General features: G+C 48.0%; 1 protein-coding gene across 2 annotated transcripts in view; it reads right to left on the reverse strand.

Moving 5' to 3' along the window:
* EXTL3 (exostosin-like glycosyltransferase 3) overlaps positions 1-22,268 on the reverse strand; it is a 120,014-nt gene that overhangs the window by 26,765 nt on the left and 70,981 nt on the right. The window contains exons 3-4 of one of the 2 annotated variants that reach the window (XM_014947671.1): positions 17,056-17,184; positions 9,825-12,449 (exon numbers count right to left, since the gene is read on the reverse strand). In XM_014947671.1, coding sequence (XP_014803157.1) covers positions 9,825-11,972 — 2,148 coding nt within the window. In that variant the 5' untranslated portion in view covers positions 11,973-12,449; positions 17,056-17,184. Of the gene's footprint in view, positions 1-9,824; positions 12,450-16,362; positions 16,495-17,055; positions 17,185-22,268 lie in introns of those variants that run through there. The other variant, XM_014947672.1, reaches the window with a different exon arrangement.

The raw sequence follows: 22,268 nt of genomic DNA on the forward strand, positions 1-22,268 counted from the left end.
AACAAACACGTGGCTGGAATGAATACAGACCACCATAACCACCTCCCACAACCCACAGTATGGGTTGGGAATTAAGGACCAGCATGTGTTAGAAATTACAGGGTTCACATAAATGAGGCAATTAATTAAAAGCAATTCCTTTTACACATTCCTAATAAAACCAAACCTAATTATTACCAGCGTTTTGAAACCAATTTGCTTTGTCACCTGCATTCAGAGCAAGAGGAAAATGAGCCTTATTCCAAAGAATTATCTGGTTTACAGCTGTTATATTCCTCAGAAAGGTGCTTTTCTTGTTCCCTGTCAGCTCTCTTCTCCCACAGTAAAAGATGGGGCTGTCCCTTACTATAGAGACAAGGCAGGTTTCCACCAACTGGGGCTCTGGGCAGCTCAGGAGATCAAAGCCACGATTAGTCCCTTCACACGGAAGCTGCAAACTGCACCTCCCTGCCCAGAATGCTTTTAATGTTCAATATCGAGAAAAAAAAAACACATTTCCCTTCCCAAAACCAACCTCAAAAAAATTCAGAGCTCAATTCACAAAGTATTCACAGAGCCGAAGATTTTGCTAAACCATTTTTACCAGTGTTACCTGGGAAGCCTAAGAAGAGCTTCACCACATTTCCCACCCTTCTTCTGCTAGGAAATCTGGGAATAGGTGAAAACAGCAAGCCGAAGATTTTGCTAAACCATTTTGACCTGAAAGTGTTAGCTGGGAAGACTAAGAAGAGCTTCACATTTCCCACCCTTCTTCTGCTAGGAAATCTGGGAATAGGTGAAAACAGCATTTCCATGAGCTTCTACGGAGATGTACAAGTGCTTTAGTGACCAGGCATGGTGTTCTGTTCTCTGTGCCTCAGTTTCCCTCTGGTTTATTAGCAAGATGCCCTTAGCTCCTTGCTTATGGTCTTTGTGCCGGTTTCAGGAGAAGGGAGAGATTCCTCACCTTTCTTTGCAGGGCTAACTCAGATTTTCATTCATTAATTGAAGGCTTTAAATGAATGGAAGTGACTTAAAAACTACTGCCTATTCTCCTGATTTTCTCATGCTCTCTAAAATGGCATCAGGGAAAAAAAACAAAACAACTCCATCCTTTCTGGGTACTGAAACATCTGGGAATAGGTGAAAACAGCATTTCCATGAGCTTCTACGGAGATGTACAAGTGCTTTAGTGACCAGGCATGGTGTTCTGTTCTCTGTGCCTCAGTTTCCCTCTGGTTTATTAGCAAGATGCCCTTAGCTCCTTGCTTATGGTCTTTGTGCCGGTTTCAGGAGAAGGGAGAGATTCCTCACCTTTCTTTGCAGGGCTAACTCAGATTTTCATTCATTAATTGAAGGCTTTAAATGAATGGAAGTGACTTAAAAACTACTGCCTATTCTCCTGATTTTCTCACGCTGTCTAAAACAGCATCAGGGAAAAAAAACAAACAACTCCATCCTTTCTGGGTACTGAAACAGTGCTGATTTCAGGGATCCAGCAGCCAGGATAAAGGGAAAACAACCTGCAGCCCTTGGATCTGAATCCAGCTACTCCATCACCCTCCTGCTTATCGATTGCTTTCACGTGAGACAAACCTCCTCCCGTGGAAGGACAGGAAGGAGCCAGAGAGGGGAATGCTCCGTGTGTGCAGCAGATCCACCATACTCTATCGCTAACCGCAGAGTTTGATTTCAAGAAAATTGAAGAAGCAGCATCCATCCGTTAGATAAGGGAGGGCAGTACCTGCTCCCTCGCCAGATACAGGCAGGTTCCGTGGGGAAAAAGGGGAAGAGACAGACCAGGAGGTGAATAATGGTGTGGCTGCTGTGCTGTACCATCACCAGCCCACTGGAGAACTTGGGAATAAGTCACCATCTTCCATTTGAGAGCTGCAGTATCTTTGCCAATCCATCCCATGGAGGTTGGGGAGGCACCTGTGAGCTACATCGGATGCAGAGTGATTAAAACTTCTCTCTTGCTCCTCATCTCTTTCTCTAACCTTGTATGAGAGATACCTCCTTCTTTAGGACCTTCTCATGTCATTCACAGCTGTCTCCTCGGTGTCCCAATGCCCTGTGAGGTCCCTCCCATTCCAGCAAACTTTAACAACACAGATTTTCTTTCGTCCCAATCTATTTAAAACCCACAAGGCAAAGTCAAATTCACGACCTCAGTGACTACATCTCCCTCCTTCTCTCCTGTGCCTAGGGGGCCTCATGCCATTTCTGGTGGTAGCGCATCAAGTTATAGCTACTCTGGGAGACAAGGCTGTCTTCCCTTCACAAATAAAGCAACCTGCACAGAATGCACAATCAAATCCTTCGGCACCGCAAAACCACTCCATGGAGACAGTTAGGAGCATGGGAAGAAAGTAAACGTGGGTACCCAGGACTTTATGGGAAGAAGGACACAGCGAGGTGATGTGGATGATGTTGGATGATGGATGTTGAATGATGGATGATGGTGTTGACATCCAGTGAAGTGGATGTCGACACACGGTGCCATCCGAACTAAGCAAGATCCGCAACAACGAAGTCACAGAGAATGAAAAGAAGGTGAAAACAGAAGGAAAAAAAAAAAACACCTAGAGAAAATATGTCCATATGCTCAGTTTTCCCCCAAGCTTGTTTCCCTGCACGGAATAATTTGGGGACTTTACATATTCTCTTGTTATTTAAATGCACACACCACCACGCAAACCCTTAAAGCAGCAGGAATCCAGCCCTGGAAAAACAAGGTGGTATTTTGTTGCCGCACTGACTTTAGTGCCAAGTCCTATCGTGCCACTTTCGTCCCTGAGCTGTTGTGACAGGTTCTGCTCCGGAGCAGGGAGAGAGAGAGAGTTTTAAAGATGCACAGACAGCTTTTGTGTCGACGTTTAAAGGCTTCAGCACAGGGGGACTGGCCCCCGTGACACCTTCAAGCTCTTTTATGTGAGAAAAACCCATGAAATTATGCCCACTGCAGCGCACAAGGATGCTGCCCTCCCTTCTTTTTCCCTTCAAAATGCCCCAAAGTAACGCCTTCCTTCTGGTCACCGACCCCATCAGCCGCATCCCAAGCCAGGGGAATTCAGGGAGCTGAGGCTACAGCAACATTTTGTCTAAGGAAAAAGCCATTACAAACCAGCATATGGCAGGCGAGAGAATTAAGGGCCGGTTTTAGGCACGAGCAGTGGAGTTTTGTGTTAATATTCAGAGCGCAAATCCCCGACGAGTCGGGGCTGCTCGTTACATTATCAGCGTGCGTTCACGCATGGCTGCACCCCCGCTCAGGGGGGGGATGCTTGCAGTGACAAGAATCAGGATTTTAGCATCGCAGGTAAACCGAGCAGCAAATTTGCCCCTTCCTCTCCCGCTACACAACGGTTAAAAATAGATATTTGAGGCAGTCGAACTTGGGGGGGATTTGGGAAGAAGGCATCCACCGTGCTCTGCCGGCAGCAGGTGGTGCTACGTACCCGACAGCAGCACAAGGGCTTCCCTGCAACATCGACCTGACTTAAAAACCTGCTCTCATGGAGAAATTTAACTCCTAAACCTGGGATACGCTGCCGGTAAAGCTCCCGCACTGGATGGGGCCCATTGAACCCAGGGATGGCGCAAGTCTCTCGGGTGAAGTGACTCAGTGCTAAGAAATAAGGTGATTTTCTCAGCCCATTTTTGTCATGCAAAGCAGAGCCTGAATTGTTCCTTCGGGAAGGAAACCTGTAGCTCCCCACAGCCATGTGCAACCCAGGACCTGAAAGTTATGTTGGGTTCCTCCTGATTTTGTACACCAGAGTCCTCTGAGTACACCAGAGTTGTGAGATGGGGTAAGCACAGAATCATAGAATGGTTTGGGTTGGTGCAAGCTGGGATAATCCCAGAATCATAGAATGGTTTGGGTTGGAAGGGACCTTAAAGATCTTCCAGTCCCAACCCCCTGCCCTGGGCAGGGACACCTCCCACCACACCAGGTTGCTCCAAGCCCCCTCCAACCTGGCCTTGAACCCCTCCAAGGATGAGGCAGCTTCTCTGGGCAACGTGGGCCAGTGTCCCACCACCCTCCCACCAAAGAACTTCTTCCTAAGATCTCATCTAAATGGCCCCTCTTCCAGTTTATAACCATCACCCCTTGTCCTAGGGCTCCACTCCCTGATGAAGAGTCCCTCCCCATCTCTCCTGTAGGCCCCCCTTAGGGACTGGAAGGATAAGGTAGGGAAAATCAGGAAGTGCCCAGTGTAAAGCTCTGACTCACCAAGGAACTTCAGCAGTAGTTGGCCCAGCAAAGCACGAGTCATGTCTCCAAGGAAGGGTCAGGGACGCGCTTGATAAGGTAAGGAAAATCGGGAAGTGCCCAGTGTAAAGCTCTGCCTCACCGAGGAACTTCAGCAGGAGTTGGCCCAGCAAAGCACAAGTCACGTCTCCAAGGAAGGGTCAGGGACGCGCTTGAGCACCTGGATGAGTCAGGACCCGAGCCGGTATTTACGCAAAGCTCCCAGAAAGCAAAAGGATCAACTGGAACAGTGGTGCGATCAGTATGGAGAGTTTTATTCTCCTGTTTGACTCATGAGGTCTTTGAGGACCTCACCCCGGATCATGCACACCACTCCAGTAGAGCTCAAGCTACTGGTGACCGTGCGAGCTGGTAGTTTACAGTGTTGGCTCTGCTCTTACCAGAAACCCAAATATGATGTTGAAGGACAAGCTTGTACCACCATCCATATATATCTATATATTGATGTTACAGTCTGACCAGGTTCCATTCCTCCTCCTCTTAACCAGAAGCACCACCTTGGGACCCCATCATGGTCCTTAATGCAGATACCAGAGATATTAAATGAAGATACCTTCAAATATTTCTGGCAGAAGGGCCGTGCAAACCGAATGCTCAGCTGCTGCCCGACCAGAAAGGAAAAGTCATGATGGCATTTCCCTCCCCCCGTGTCTTCTCCTGATTAATTCAAGGGATGGGGCGACCAGCCAGCCAGGTCTGCAGATGCAGCAACGCTTCCGGATTAAAAATTTTTTCAAAGATTATTCCTTTTTTCTTTTTTTTTTTTTTTAAACAAGAGGCTAAAATTGAATGAGCTTTCTCAGCCGGCCACCAAGCCAGCAGAAAAGGACGTTACGCCACTGGAACTGGCTGCAGAGATCAAAGCCAGCCACTTATTCTCTAACAAAGCTGAAGGAAAGGATTAGTCACCGGCGAAAACCACAGGAGCTGGCACTGGCAGTGAACCCAGCTAAATTGCTCCAAAAGGCTGACAAACACACACAGCACCTAACCCCGGAGGAAGAGGAGGAAGCAAACTGCTGCAGGGCTTTTCCAGCCACGGCTCTGCCACCGAAGGACCCGCACACACGCACACGAAAGACAGAGGAGCTGGAAGTTGGGGATGGAGTTTCTTAGAGCACAAGCACAGGTTGCAACAATATCATTTTGGGCTGAATAAGGTTTAGCCTCAAAGGTGGGAAGGCCTTTGGGAGCTCAGCTGGGTTCAGAGGACACGCTCCACGGGTGACATGGGCAGCCCACGCAAAGCCCTCGGGCTTCCAAAATCACCCAACCAAAAGCCAGTCATTCCTGGGAAAGCGGGAGAGATGTTACAGTGGCTCAATACAAAATAAAACCACGACCCAACTGGATAGTCCTGATCCAACCCAACCCTCCTAGCAATGCATCCAGACTTCAGGTACAAGATCTCAATTACAGAATCATAGAATCGTCTAGGTTGGAAGGGACCTTAAAGATCTTCCAGTGCCACCCCCTGCCCTGGGCAGGGACACCTCCCACCACACCAGGTTGCTCCAAGCCCCCTCCAACCTGCCCTTGAACCCCTCCAGGGATGGGGCAGCCACAGCTTCTCTGGGCAACCTGGGCCAGGCTCTCACCACCCTCACACCAAAGAATTCCTTCCCCAGATCTCATCTCAATCTCCCCTCTTTCAGTTTGAAGCCATTACCCCTCATCCTATCACTATCCTATACCTTGTAAAAAGTCCCTCCCCAGCTTTCTCCATTCATTCTCCACCCAGCCTGGATTTGTCCTTGGGATTGCCCCAGCCCTGGAGCAGGAGGGCTCCTGGCCAGCACTTGCACTTGGCCCTGGTTGAACTTCATGAGGTTGGCATCTTGAAGGATGCATCAACACTGTGTAAATGCTGCAGGGAGACGCTCAGAAGTTAAGCAATGGTTGCACTATCGCTGTTGGCACTGGTAGGGTCACGCTCTCCAGGATCTTCTGCCTGAGAAGGTTTTCTTAATGCAGAGCTAGTAATACAAACACTTGCAGAAAGCAAGATTTTAAGCTTACACAAACAAGACTTCTCACTGACAACCTTTGTTTTTTGCTGCGATACCATTTAATGTGATGGGAACAATTTTTACAGCTCAACTCCAGCACAAAGGCACTTGAAATAAGAGGGTAATCTACCTACATCTGTTCCAGGGGCAGCCTTGAATGACTACTCACACAGCTTTACATTAAATTATATTTGCACCTAGTCACTTCAAGCTCAGTACAGGGCCAGAATATTTTATCAGAGACTCCCGTGCAGCTAAGGAATCTTACTGATTTTTTAGTAAATTATGCCATCTCAAGAAATCTGTATCTAAGTAAAAGTTTTTGAAAAATCAAATATATTCCGTAGCCCTGTTTATCTCATTACCCACGAAAGGTTCAAAGATCCAATGCAGCTTTAAGCTCTGCTCTTGATTAACTCCCAGCCCACCGGGGAAAAGGAAACCACATAACCTGCTTTAGAAGACCAAATCATAACCAAGTATTAACAGTTTGCAAACGAAGTTTCAAGGAACTGATCGATGAACTAAGGTCAACCCATGCAGGAGGAAGCTCGACTCTCCTTTGGGCTACCCTGCTAGACAAAGCCACACAACTCAAGTGTAGAGGTGCTCCAGCAGCACCTTGGTGGGACTCAGGACTACCAGATAGTGCCTGGACCCACTTCAATCACAAGGAGGGGACACCCAAATCCAGCCCCAACCACTTCTCTCCCCAATAAGTTTCCTCCGCAGAGCTCTCTGCTTTGGGACTTGAACACAGGGCAATTCTTTGAACCCCAATGTTACCGGGAACATATCTGTCACGCAGAGATGCAGCACTGCTTCAAGATATGAGGGAATTAGATATTCCCCATCAAAAGATGTTTTTTTTTTCTCCATAAGGGAATCAGATTCACAGCTCTGCTGTTTCTTTCGACATCAGCAGCCGTAAGGGCTTGTGTTTCTTGCCAACCTCACGTACCCACCTGTCTCTTCCCCTGGCTAGCACATCCCACGGCACAGCCGTTGAGGTTTAAACTGAACCTCACCTCTGCTTCTCCAGCTCTCATCGCCCTTTTCCACGGCAGAACTCAGGATCTGTCGCTGCCTGATGAAGCCCAGGTAAGTTGTGAATCATCACCGCACTAAACCATCCATGGAGATGAATGCTACAGACTCCCAATGGGATTTCAACACCCCGTCTGGATATGGACCTGGCTTTGGTGCCAGATATGGACCAGCACTTTGGTGGGATGGATGCCTAGAGGCTGCACAGGGTTAAAACTGCCATGAGAGATCCCAGGGCTCTTTCAAAAAATGGGATTTAGAAAAATGGGAAGAAACTACACCTATGATCAGACCAACACGCTCCTTTGACAAGGACCCCAGGAGAACCTCGCTGTGTTCCAGTCGCTCCCCAGCACTTGGCCATAAGCACAGTGTGACCATCCAACATCCCAAACCAGGCAGGAGACAATTTCCTCCTCTTAAACTGAGAGGTACCAAACGTCCCACCCCCAAAATGTACAGCCCGAAGGTGACACGCAGCAATTCGTGTGTGTCAACATCCCCAAAAAAGCCAGTGGGCCTCCAACACAATAGATGTGCAGATAAGAACAGGGTTAAAAAAAAAAAAAAAAAAAAAGGGCTTTCCTCCTCTTGAACCGAGCGGTACCAAAAGTCCCACCCCCAAAATGTACGGTCCAAAGGTGACACACAGAGATTTGTGTGTGTCAACATCCCCAAAAAAGCCAGTGGGCCTCCAACACGATAGATGTGTAGATAAGAGCAGGGTTAAAAAAAATTTCCTCCTCTTAAACTGAGAGGTACCAAACGTCCCACCCCCAAAATGTACAGCCCGAAGGTGACACGCAGCAATTCGTGTGTGTCAACATCCCCAAAAAAGCCAGTGGGCCTCCAACACGATAGATGTGTAGATAAGAGCAGGGTTAAAAAAAGAAAAAAAAGGCATTAACATCCATCAACAGAAACATATTTTTCTCGCACAAATAACACCCATTAGCAACTCCAAGGAGACGTCCATCAACAGAAACATATTTTTCTCGTACAAATAACACCCATTAGCAACTCCAAGGAGAACAATCCTCCCTCTTCAGCTCGGAAGGAGGACAGAATTTTTCAGCAGACACAATGCGAAGATTTTGCAGGATTCAGGCATTCAACAGGGCTAATGTGAAAGATTAGTTTGCAATTATCCAAGCAATTTTCTCTCCTCATTGTCCCCGGACCATAAGGGTTTTTAAATGTGAGCAGAAGGATTTATTCATCACAATAATAATAAAATGAAATATTAAATCAATGAATCTCTTTGCATGAACCATAAAGCTCCCATTGCTATTAAGCTTAGTAGCGTCCTGTCACATAAACCACATGCAGTTTGTGTACTTAAGTACCACCTCCCTCTTTTATTTTCCCCTTCCTCAATTTGTAAGGCATTATCCTTCCATTTGTCCTCTAAACACAACCGGATTCAGACAACACAGTGTTGCTTCTTGTTGGTGGCTCTGTGCCCAGGCTCTTTACGAAGGCACGTGGAGATTCATGTTTAATATTGACTGTTAACAACGGCCAGAGCAGAAAGTTGATGACAGAGAAACTCTGACATAAATACAAGCATAATAATTTAGGGAGAATTAAGTCCTTACAAGCAACACTGCCAATATGCCAGTGATAGTTGGCGTGAAAAGGAACGTCATCGGTCTTTGAAGGTGTCACTTCTAGAGTCTGAGTGGGGGAATCGACCCAGATCTACGGAAAACTGAATCACAACCTTTGGAGCATGGAAGCTCTCATGGTGACATCGGCCTTGGCTTCTATTTCCTTCTCTGCCATCCCTTGGAATACAAAGTGATAAATGACTTTTGAGGCCCTTGCAGTAGGCACGGCTTCCCTGGGTCCCTCTTTTGTTTTTATAAAAGATTTATCTGGTAAAGTGCAGAAACAGTCACTACTTACGTATTTATAAGGTGCCAACTGTCCTCACGGCGTGACACTTAAAGAGCCTAACCAAAGCTTTTCAATAAGCAACAATCTCTAGCTTTAAGCCTTGAGATTCATATTAGGCTCTTCATTAAGCAATTATCATTTCATGAGTGTGAAACACCTGCCACCTCTAAAGATCTCGCATTCTTACAATTTAGGCTCTCCTGCGTAACACCTCCTGTAGTTCATAACCCAAAGGTTATAACCCAATGGTCACCCAATGAACCTCTTGTGACAGCGATTCATCTGGCCTAAGTTCCTACGTCCACAGAGTGCAGCCATTTGGCTCTCAACATTGACCTCCCTTTAAGGTAAGAAATGGGAATTTCTAGAGCAGCAGCTGCGGCATTCTCACACAAACACCCAAAATGGCTCAGATGAGTCATATCTGTCATCTCCCTGGTTTTCTCCACTGATAAAACATCCAGATCAGATACAGGCATCTACAACCACGCGAGATGAACACTGCCCTAGATGACTTATGCTGAGCTGATGCGCAACAGAAGAGCTACAGCCAACTTTTAACGCACAAACCCCACCAAGAAGCGAGACCACAGTAGCTACATCTTTCTTACCATGATTGGGACGCCAATGTCTGGCCACAAGAGATCCTCCGAGGGAAGCTTGGGAGAGTTCCACACTACCACAACTTTATTTAAGTACGGGAGACCATTGAGCCTTTCTAGGGAGTTCATCAACACTTCCTCCCGCTCGTAAGTCAACATCACTACTGTGAACTGCTCCCGGGGGACGTTGCCACCCAAAGCAGCCTGGAACTCCTTCCCAGAGCCACCTGCTCCTCCACCAATAGGTCGAAATCCAGTCCCAGACCCCAAAAATTTTGCTTCTGACGGTAAAACAGGGTCAAAGGGAGTGTAGGGGAAGAGGTGGAAAGGCCCCGGAGCAGAATTCCAATTCCTGTAGATGTCCATTGCAGTGAGGGTGAAATTGCGGAGATATTTGGGAGATGCATAGGGTGGTTCTGTTTCCACAGGCCCCAAGTCCAGGTCACCATTGTCTGCCATATTGGGGTCTGTACCAGCAGCTTTGCCAGACCGGTGGGGAATCTCCACGGCGGTCTCTTCTCGGATAGGAGCAGCCGGGATTTGGATTCGAGTCCTTATGATAGCTAAGACTGTGCTGAACACGTTGTCAGAGGTGGAGAAGTAGGTCTCCCACAAGAAGCGGCCCTGCCTCCTCATGGCAAGGAGATCGTTGTCAGAAATGCTTCTCAGAAGAAAGTGCACTTCTGTGATACGTGGCTTTGGTATGATTAAGGCTGCCTCGTTCCACCGGATCACATCATTATAGGGAAGCTGAACTTGCTCGCCAAGAACCACCGGGATGGCTCCGACTTCCAGAGCCTCAAACAGTCTCATGGCACACCCGGCGGAGATCACTAAATGGGTGTCCCCTGGGGTGATTATCAGTGCAAAAGTAGATAGCTTCAGTAGCTCTAGTCTGTCATCCCTTTCTCCACACAGAGCCCACTCAGTGGGCAGACTCGCCTTAGGCTGGTTCTTACAGGTGAACTCCACCAAAACAAAGTCCAACTTGCTGTCCTGAACAGCCTTCAAGGTGGTGATGATCCGATCGTCGTAGTCAGCTGGGGCGTTGCCTTCGATTTCCTCTTCGAAAGAGCGAACCTCTTGCAAGCTAGATCTGAGAGACTCAATCTTCTCCCCCTGGAAACTAAACAGGTATTTACGCTTGACCGGCACCTGGGGTGGGATTTCTAGGAAGTTGGGTTCAGACATAGCGTGGACCAGAGGCGATACCACAATATCAAACCCCGGTCGATACTGCACGTCGTAGAAGGTGGACTGGGCAATCATGGCGCGCCCCGTGCTGATGTTGTAAATGAAGTTCTGAGTTTCCGATTTCCTTGACAAATTGATGATGAGATGGTTATGTCCATCAGTCCTCCAATATGGCAAAGAGTGCAACTGTTGCTCTAGTTCAGTAGGTTTTGGCATTACGGGCTCTTGCATTTCCCCCACTAAAATTATATACACACAAGCAATATTTGCATTTTCAGTAACATAAACATTAGTTCTGACGGTCGCCTCAAAGGCTTGTTTAATTAACGGGTCTAAGGAACTACCAAAAGGGTAATCGTCACTGTTGTAGACATAGACTGGAAAGCCAGATGTCAACGGGCAGCGCGAGTAGTCAAAGCAGTTGTGCAGCCTGCAGTTGCGGTTGGATTTTGGCAAGGGGAAGGTCGCATCGTCTTTGTCTGGCAGGAGCCGGATGGGCAAGGAGAGCTTGGGCTGGTTCTGAGCCATCAGCTCTTTGTAGGAATGCTCGGTCTGGCTGATGACGTTCTTCAGCTGCAGCAGGTCCTGCTTGGCATTTTCAATGCTCTTTTTGCAGGCCTCGATCTTCAGGTTGAGCTTGGCGATCTCGCTGTTGAGCTCCTGCCGCTTGGCCTCCAGCTGGAGCAGCTCCTCGCTGACCGACTCGCGGATGCGACACAGGTCTTGCACGTGCTTTACCTCGCACAGCTCATTGCCGGTCCGAGGGCCAAAGATGCGCTTGCCGGCATCGTCGGCGTCATCGATGGTGGTCAGGTAGTAGTGGGCAATGAGGGGAAAGAAGACGAGGATGATGAAGAGGGTGAAACTAAGCCAGGTGAGCCGGATCCGACTGGACCACCTCAACACCCACGGCTGGCCTCCGTTCCCCACTCCCCCATTCCGCAACATCGTATATCCAGTCATGAGTTCCAAAGTCGCGGCGCGCCCAATCACGTTGGATCAGTAGCCATAACCAAAAGAGTTTTTATAGCGAGTCTCGAGAAAAAAAATGCTATTGTGCCTGCTTAACGAGAAGCCAAAAGAAGGGGAATTTCATCTTCTTGTCGCACCGACGGCTTTTCTACAGTCATTTTGCTGCAGGCACAACTTTTGACCCCGTTAGACTCAATCATTGACCTTCTCACCCACCCCCAGCCCACCCTTGGTCTGCGGGCAATCGGTGCTGGAAGTGTCACAGCGTTGTCATGGTGATTCCAAGTCTCAACCGGCAGAAGGAAAACACAATGGGATCAAGCCAAACTCTACCGCTGCTCTCGACATCCTGCATTACCATCCAATGAATATGCAGAGGCACCAGGCATCGTGGAGAGGGAGCCAGAAGAGACTTGTAGGAACGTCAGTCTTGCTCATCGCTGCCGCGCGGCTGATGCTCAGCCATTCCTACAAGAGAACAATCATATATTCAGGCAAGGCAAACAAAGCGACCCCTTCGTGACCTAAGACATGGCTAGTTTGGAAAAGTAACTGTCCTCTCTGCCAAACAGCAACCTTCATGCATGTCCAATACCTCCGGGGTTGATACCAGCAAACCTGAGAAAGCGACAGGGGTTCATTAGATGCGGCCACGTGGCTTTCTCCGGGCACTCTGCTTTTCATTAGGGTTGCACGCTTCAGTGGCCAGACCAGAAAAATCACAGCCATGTGAAAAAAAACAAAAAACACCAGATCTGGTTTCCTCTGCTGCTGTCTAACTCTGCAGAAGCTGCTTAACATCTGCAAGCTCCTGTCTCCTCATGTGAAAAACTGGAGATATTAATGTACACCTGCTCTCTCCACCCACCTTTTGATGGATGGCATGTTGTGATCCCGGGACACAGCGGCGCTGTGAATTTGTACTGCATAACTGAGTGTAACCACTATTGTTCTGCTCTAGTGACTAGGGCTGATGAGGAATTTTCAGACAAAGTGTTTTGCTTTCATTTCCTGCCGGAAAATTTTGATTCGTTGCAAGAGAAAGCTTAAAGGGAACCTCCTCGTGTTGGTTAAGATTAACTCTGCTGGCTGGCGGCACACGAGAGGGAATTCCTGGTCAAAACTGGGAAAGTCTACACTGTACAGCAAAGCAAAGATGCTGAAGTTAGGATCCATCAGGGCTTGCACCACCCAAGTGGTATCAGTTTCCTTAAATACGCCTTTTTGCTCAGAAAACCCTGCGATGGCACTGAAGCCCTACCCAGCACGGGCATAAAAATCAAGGATGTGGCAAATTCACCTCTGAGTCTTTGGTCTATGGATTTAAATCTGGGCCAGCTGAAGAGGTTGCCACTAGAAACTCTCCCTTCCCTTTTATTAGCAGCCTCCAAAGTAGCCAAGTCTCTGGGATATTCTCTCATATACCAGATTTCCCACCTCCCTGATGAACCTAGTGCTGGGCTTCCCATCGACTCTCCCAGAGCCTCAAGAGAAGCTTATTAATTTCCGCTTCAATTTTTAATTAGAGCAAAGTCATCTACACTGGTGACGGTCATTTTTCACTAAATCTATTTAATACTCCTCTCATCTACTCATCAAGAAGTAGCAGAAAGAAGACGGGGAAGCAAATCTCAGCTAAAACAGAGATCTGGAAAAGGGCCAAAGCAAAACAGAAGTTCACCTTAAAGGAGCAGAGAGAAGTCAGGAATAATTTTGAGTGCAGTACAAGTGTGTGTGTCAGGAAAAAAAAAAAATCATGGAAGATTTGATTTTAACCAGGAAAAAATCATAATGAAAGGGGAAATGAGGTTTAACAAAGCAAAATTCCTGTGCCTATCTTGTTACAAGGCCATTTGTTGTCAGTAACTTAACGCCCCACGATTAAACGGGGATCCCCCCAACCTGACCCACAACCAGGAGTTCCCCAGCAGTACGGACACTTAAAATTAAAGCAGATTTAAAATTCATAACATTGTCTGGCAAGCAGCAGTGGTGTAAATCTCAAAAAGCTGGGAGGATAAAAGGGCTAAAAAGTCAGGAAAAGGCTAAATCAGCTTTCTCAGACCTTGGCAGCGCAGTCGCTGCGGGCAGAAGGGGGGGAGGCTTTGGCTCTGCTGGCAGGAGATTTTAATACTATTCTCTGTACACACCAACTTGCACTTGCTGGGGCTGGGAGAGAGCCTGGTGATGAATGTAAATCCCCGGCGTCTCCGTGCGGGGCTGTCAGTCAGGCACAGGGAGCCCTGGCAATAGCAGCACGCTCGTGTCGTGCCTCTGGGACATGGAAGGATTTTAGTATGCACCAGTGTATAAACCAGGCAAAAATAAATAATAATTTAAAAAATCTTTAAAAGTCTATTTTTCCTTTTTTTCCCCTCCTTTTTTAAGCTTTCCTCAGGAAAAGAAGCTCGTGCTGTCTCTGTCCGTGTGTATACACCAGGGGGTCAGTCCCTGCTATTCAGCCTGGTCTCTCATCTGCAAAGATCCAAGAATTGCTCCCAGTTTCCTGCAAACATCTGGCCAGATGAGAGCTGCCCCAGTAACCCTTTTTCCGAGCACACACTCACTGGAACCCCAGTGAATCTAAAAACCAGCTTAAATTTAAGGCACGTGTGGGAAAAGAAGCTCTGCTGGGTTTTTTTTTATTTGGGGGTGGCACGGGATAAGCGTGGCCAAACCTTCCAGGTGTTGAGATCTAGCACAGGAACAAGGGGTCATAAATGTGGCTGAGGAGCAAGGAAGGGGCACATGGTGGTGCTGCTTCAGTCTGGCCAGAGCAAACTGCAGCCCCACAGGCAGTAAAGGCAGCCACAGAGGTTATCAGCTCAGACTGCATATAAATCTTGGTCTGATTTATCTGCTTCGCCCATTTATGAGCCCCAAACAGTGACGAAATGGCAAACTGGACCCTCCAAAATGGCAACGGGCGTCCTTGAAAAGCTAAAATCCACCACACCACACACAACCCTCTGCAGCTGTTCTGCCACCTAATCCTTCCAGGGGCTCCTCTGGTCCTTCCCTTCAGTTAACACAGAACAAACTTTATCCTCCTGACCTAAAAAGATGGGCTGTGAATTAAAAAAAAAAAAAAAAAAAAGATCCGTATGCTCAGAAACCCGAAACTGACAAACTAACTCTGCCTCCAGCTTGGAAAATACACACGGGAAAGACCAGAGCAGGCTGGGGAGGAATTTGAAATGCAACACACGTGGCTTGGGATCAGTTAAAAGTATTGACTGTCAGTGTGAAATATGTGCTGGCCATAAAGCAAGCACTTTGGACACACTCTCAGACTCTTCTTCATTACTAAGACTTTATTCCTCATCAACTCGAGAGAGCCTGAGGTTGTAATACGTTGTTATTAGGACTTCAAAAAAAAAAAAAACAACCCGAATAAAACCCAATCTGTGGTTTTACCAAGAGAGACTTTAGTGGTGTATTTAAGAGCAATAAGCAGCCCTGGGGAAAAAGGCTGGTAATTTCCATAGTTCCCAAAAAGAAGTCTGGGAGGAGGAGAAAGGGATTTGTTGCTGAGCTCTCCAGCCAACTCATTCCCCTCGCTCCCAGGTGCTATTTAGTCCTTTAACCTGATTGAGCCCCACACTGAGAAACCTCTTGTTGACATTATAACACAACGCTGCTGCCCGACAGACCTAATTACATGCACACACAGGAAAAAAAGAGGCCAGAAGAGCTCTTGGGAAATCAGAAGCTCCATAATTACCTGAGCCTCTTCCCAAATGCCAACCTGGCTGATTTCTCGGGCACGACAGGTTTGCACGTTGTATTCCTTCTCCCATGGCACAGGGCCATGAGACTAAATTGCTGTTGGGGCACATTGTCACATCTTAGTTCAAATTCAAACACCCCCCTCACCAATGAAGTTCTGGGAATACCTGAGGTTTCCCTCATTTTGCGTTTCTAGTGGAAAGAACCAGGATGGGTTGATCTGTGGATGCTCGTAGAGTCATTACTCTGCCCATGTTCAGTACTAGGGTCCTCTGCAAATACCTGAGCACACCTGTTCCCACCCTGCTTACACCTCCTTTTGTCCATCTTCCTATAAAATCAGGGAAATACTGTCCCTTTCCCAGCATATTTGTGAACAGAACCTGGAAACCTTAAACTTATGGTCCTCCAGAGCGCAGCACAGCAATAACTAACCATCAGGCAGAATGCAGTGACACAGACCACACTGAACATTCCAGGAGAAAAATCTACAGGGATCCATCCTTGTGTTTGTTAAATTAGAGCTCCCCAACTCTGGCTCACTCTCTTTCCTCATTAAATGTTGGGTCTCCAGCATTATTGCCATTGTGGTACCTCCACAAACCTTCTGCTGGGCTGGCCCTCTCTGTGGAGAGCAAAGGACAGTACCCACCTCTGTCACGCAGGCTCCCTCCTGGTGAAGGGTGAAGGATGAAGGATGTTGGGGAGCAGTTGTTAGAGGCTCCTGGGCTTTATCTGTTCAGTCTTGAGTAGACAGTTTCTATTGCCGAGACTCTTTTTCGCCAGCACTAAAAACGAAATAAAAGAAGAAGAAACAAATTTTGCTAAAAAAGCAAAATACAGCACATTCCCCCCCTTCAGAGAAGAGTTTCAGGTGAAATGGAAGAGAAACGAACAAAACCCAGTCCTTTAGCGACGATCTGTCCCTTTCCCAGCATATTTGTGAACAGAACCTGGAAACCTTAAACTTATGGTCCTCCAGAGCGCAGCACAGCAATAACTAACCATCAGGCAGAATGCAGTGACACAGACCACACTGTTGTCCCTTTCCCAGGGTCCCTATTTGTGAACAGAACCTGGAAACCTTAAACTTATGGTCCTCCAGAGCGCAGCACAGCAATAACTAACCATCAGGCAGAATGTGGTGACACAGACCACACTGAACATTCCAGGAGAAAAATCTACAGGGATCCATCCTTGTGTTTGTTAAATTAGAGCTCCCCAACTCTGGCTCACTCTCTTTCCTCATCAAATGCTGGGTCTCCAGCATTATTGCTACTCTGGTACCTCCACAAACCTTCTGCTGGGCTGGCCCTCTCTGTGGAGAGCAAAGGACTGTACCCACCTCTGTCATGCAGGCTCCCTCCTGGTGAAGGATGAAGGATGTTGGGGAGCAGTTGTTAGAGGCTCCTGGGCTTTATCTGTTCAGTCTTGAGTAGACAGTTTCTATTGCCGAGACTCTTTTTCGCCAGCACTAAAAACGAAATAAAAGAAGAAGAAACAAATTTTGCTAAAAAAGCAAAATACAGCACATTCCCCCCCCTTCAGAGAAGAGTTTCAGGTGAAATGGAAGAAAAACGAACAAAACCCAGTCCTTTAGCGACGATAACTTTCTACTTCCTAATGCTCTTGAAGAAAAGGATTATACCCCAGATCTCCCCTCGCTTTGGGAACAGAAGCGTTTGGAGGATTTTCCTTCTGCAGTTGAACAAGGAGAATAAATCTATTAGGTGTGTGCTTTAAGGTACATTTGAGAGCAGATCTTTAAAAGGAGCAGATGGAAAATTCACTCTGAAATGCTTCGCGTGCCTGAGGGATCATCACCAGGGATTTGTACCATCTCGAGAGCTCCCAGGTACAGAGGAATCCTCCCAGGCGAAGATCAACGCACAACCCGTAAAAGGTCTTGTAATCTGGAAATTCAGGGGATAAACTGCATCCCCAGCTTTAGGCAGCTTTTATCTAAAGCAAGAAACATTCACCACATTCAACTCCACGCAAAGCCAAAACTGCTTCCAGCCACGCTCCCCATCCCCAGCTGTTATGGGGGGTAAAGGGGTCCTAGACAAACATCTCAAGAAAAACCCTCCATGTGCTCTCTCAGGAGACCACGTCTGCTGAAGAAGGCAAAGGCTGAACGATATGAGGGGAAGCATCATGTAAGCTCACTCTGTCCTTCTGCTCTTTCCCCATGTGGTCTGCTGGAGACAGGTCCCAGACAACACGGCCACCGGCTTTGCACCACGGCTGTGACCTTCTCCCCTGCCTTGCCAGGATAGGACCACCGCCTGCTTGGCCATAATTGGCCCTTGTGATATGAGGTCGAAAGATACTCAAAATTCAGCTGGACAATGCCCAAGTTCAGAGACCTCCAGAGGTCCCTTCCATTTGAAATGATTGTATGGTGCTGTATCTGAGCTCTCAGGCGGCAATAATTCAGAAACACAAGCAGAAACCTGGAGTCAAGATGTTCTGAGTCTGTCCCCAGCTCCAACATTGCCTCATCCAGCACCCTGGGGAAATCACACAACCTCCATGCCTCATTCCCCCTCTTTGCAAAGTACAAGTCAACTCAAACTGCTTCAAGGCAGACAAGTGAAGAACTGACAGCCCAGCTTACACTTTTTTTGTGCTCCATCTGGGACACGGGGACAAGAGCCTGCTCCAGGAGATGCTCAATATTGCAGCAAGGAAAAGCTACAGAAATTTCTCCCTCAAGAGCTTCCAGGTACCTGCCTGCTCTGCCCTCTGCCAAAGGTCTGTCACGCTCCTCAGCTGAGGTTAACCGAGTGATTCATCAACATTCATCTATTCTGGGGAAATCTTTAGACAGTAAAATCACGTCCAGTTTGCGGAGAGCAGGAACTGGGGGTACGGAGAAACAGCTCACCTGAGGTCACCTCAGAACCTGCACCAGCTGGGGACTCACTCCCCATCCAACTGTCCCGTCCACAGGATGGTCCATCTTCCCAACCTGCCTTTTTCCACGGGTTCCCTTTGCTGGTGCCTTCTCGCTTTTTGCGTAACGCATTGCGAAATCTACTTCTCATACACAGCTTTTTGTTCTTAAATTTATTATCTCGTGTTGTTTTCTGGTAATAAACCAGAAGAGCTTCTCCACACAAAACACCCCCAGCCCATCAGCAAATCCTCCTCTGTCCCGTGGTACCCAGTGGTGAGAGCACTCTGGATGCAAAGTTCCACCCCCAGCTCCAAACCTCAGGGCTTTCCAAGGAACCCAGTAAATCCCTACAACCACACAGGTGTGCGAGGTGGGAAAGGCTCTTTTTGCTTTTTCCTTGAAGCAATTAATGACCAAGAAGTGTCTTGAGGTAAAACCACGGTGAAGAGCCAAGTGTTTTGCACGGTATGAGAGAAGCACCTGGAGGTCAGCTCCAGAGAGGAGGAGAAGGCTGGCTTCCCAAATGCTGACGGTGTGAGACAGCTGCTCAGGTCCTTGGTATTCATTGTGGTTTCCAGCCCTAAGAGAGCACAGGCACGTTATTTTCCCCGAGGCAAAAATACAAACCTCTCTCTCACCTCCCTGAAACACCCTCGTCACTGCTTCCTTGGCAGCAAATAACCACGGGGCAGAATTCAGGCTCCTGCTCTGACAGACGCTTCCAGTCGTAATTAAGTACAAATCTACAATTTTCCTTGTCCTGGCTAAGTTGTAAGAAAAAAGGAAATGTTGCCGGAAGAGCACAGAAACACACGAAATGTTTAACAGCATCTCACTCAGCAGGGTGGGTCGCTAGGGAAAATAACCCAAACCGTGGGTTTTCTGGAAATTTTGCCCATTTCCCCGCAACGCAGCGAATAAGCCAGTTCTGGAGATTGAGCATCTCCACCGAGGGGTCTCTAACGAGCAGGAAATCATACGGGTGGCTTCTCGTGGACTTCAGGGGGCAAGGGGGCAGGTCAGCAGCCAGCCCTTGTGACCCAGGCATGCCGGGAAGGGTACCTCCAGGGAAAGCCTACAGGAACTGGGGAAACCAAGGGGCAGCGACCTTCAACTTGTCAGTGGCCAAATCAACTGGGTCACCCAACTCCAAATGCACCTCCCCTCCCTGTTTAAGCTCTTTCACCCGCTCCCTGGCTTCCCATCTGTGTCTGTGCTGGTTTTTCCCCTCCCCTCAGAACCCCCTCGACGTGTGGGGCGGGCAGTGGCACACAGATTCATTAAGAAGCTGATGGCCATCCTGCCACTTTTTGGAGAAGGCTTCATCACCGTGCCAGTGGAGGCTGCTCCGTTGCAGACAACCTGATTGATCATGCCAAATAACTAATTACCTGACGCGCCGTAATCACCCACATTTATCCAGCAGGCGGGTTCTCACCCAACCCCCTTCATTACCAAGCAAGGTAGAAACCCAGATGAGCAAACACCGCTGTTGCCAGGACTCTATTAATTTGGAATAGCTTTCAAAAAGGGTCCCGTGGGTAAAAACCCCTCTCTCGTTAACAGACACTCGTGTCACACAGTCCCAATTAGGCAAGGGATGCTAAATGCCTTTCTGCTGCACGCACAGGCGTGCAACACAGCAGGAACCCAGTGGTCCAACTAATCTGCATCTTCGCTGCCTGCAGAGGCTTCAGGAGAAAGATGTCACCCTGCCACACACACTGTCATGTCACCAGCTTGCGTAAAAGCTGTCCCTCTCTAACTGGTAACAGCATCCAAGCCCCAGTGCTGCTGTGACACTGCTGGCACCTGGGCAAGGGTACACTTAGGACTGTGTGTATTTACATAGATTTGGCCAGATATCACAGAATCACAGAATGATATGGGGTTGGGAAGGGACCTCTGGAGATCATCTCCTCCAACCCCCTGCCAAAGCAGGTCCACCCAGAGCAGGTCCCACAGGAACGTGTCCAGGTGGGGTTTGAATGTCTCCAGAGAAGGAGACTCCACCACCTCTCTGGGCAGCCTCTGCCAGGGCTCTGCCACCCTCACAGGAAAGAAGTTCCTCCTCACGTTGAGATGGAACTTCTTGTGTTCAAGTTTGTACCCATTTTCTCTTGTCCTGTAACGGGGCACCACTGAAAAAGGACCAGCCCATCCTCTTGATGATAGGAGATAAGAGAATGGAAATGCTCTCTGCACACAGAGACTACATCCCACCTCCAACAAAAAATGAGCCACGGGGCAAAATAAAACAAAATATCTAAGGATATTCTGCCTTTTCTAGCCTTCTGAGAAAAGCCCACAACTGCACTGCTCCCTCCTTGCTCATCACACAAACAAACCCAGTTTTACTGGTCCTTCCACTCAGCATCTTCCTCTTCATGACCCTGGCACTGTGCCTTTGCGAGCCATTTCTAAAGGCTCACTTGGTGATGAACCAAGTCATGGTCAACACGTGCGTCCGGCCATTCTGTTCCCCACCCCTTTAACCTGTGAGCTCCCCGGGGCATGGATTACCCTTAAAACACACAGAGATCATCATGAAGTGCAATCTACACATCTCACTCCTGAGGGAGGTACCCACGCGCCAGCAGAAGGTGACACAGTGTGTAGCATCCTTGCTGTAAAAACGCTGTCGGCCCAAGTGCTGTGCCAGACAAACTTTCCTGAAACCAAGAATGAGCCACGGGGCAAAATAAAACAAAATATCTAAGGATATTCTGCCTTTTCTAGCCTTCTGAGAAAAGCCCACAACTGCACTGCTCCCTCCTTGCTCATCACACAAACAAACCCAGTTTTACTGGTCCTTCCACTCAGCATCTTCCTCTTCATGACCCTGGCACTGTGCCTTTGCGAGCCATTTCTAAAGGCTCACTTGGTGATGAACCAAGTCATGGTCAACACGTGCGTCTGGCCATTCCCTTCCCCATCCCTTTAACCTGTGAGCTCCCCGGGGCATGGATTACCCTTAAAACACACAGAGATCATCATGAAGTGCAATCTACACATCTCACTCCTGAGGGAGGTACCCACGCGCCAGCAGAAGGTGACACAGTGTGTAGCATCCTTGCTGTAAAAACGCTGTCAGCCCAAGTGTTGTGCCAAATAAACTCTCCTGAAACCAAGGGGTGACCTTTCAGGCAAGATCTCTGCCAGCTAAAGCAATGTTATGAGGCCCAAGTGCTGTGCCAGACAAACTTTCCTGAAACCAAGAAGTGACCTTTCAGGCAAGGTCTCTGTCAGGTAAGATCTCTGCCAGCTAAAGCAATGTTATGATGGCTGAAATAAAGAAAGAAAAGCTAATTACTGTTAATTGTGAAAGCAGAGGGGAACCTGACCAGGTGACTCAAGCTGGCCCAACGCACCAGATGTTTGCAGTCCAGCTAATGAAAGGCTGTGCAGGACACTTGGATTATACAGATAGAATCAAAGAATTGTCCAGCTTGGAAAAGACTTTTCAGACCATTGAATCCAACCATCAACCCACTACACAGATAGAATCAAAGAATTGTCCAGGTTGGAAAAGACCTTTCAGACCATTGAATCCAACCATCAACCCAACACTGACAAACCCACCACTGACCCATGTCCCTCAGCACCACGTCTGCCCAGCTTTGAAATCCCTCCAGGGATGGGGACTCCACCACTGC

The sequence above is a fragment of the Calidris pugnax genome, unplaced genomic scaffold (genome assembly GCF_001431845.1).
Source record: "Calidris pugnax isolate Ruff unplaced genomic scaffold, ASM143184v1 scaffold154, whole genome shotgun sequence".
Classification (NCBI taxonomy): Eukaryota; Metazoa; Chordata; class Aves; order Charadriiformes; family Scolopacidae; genus Calidris; species Calidris pugnax.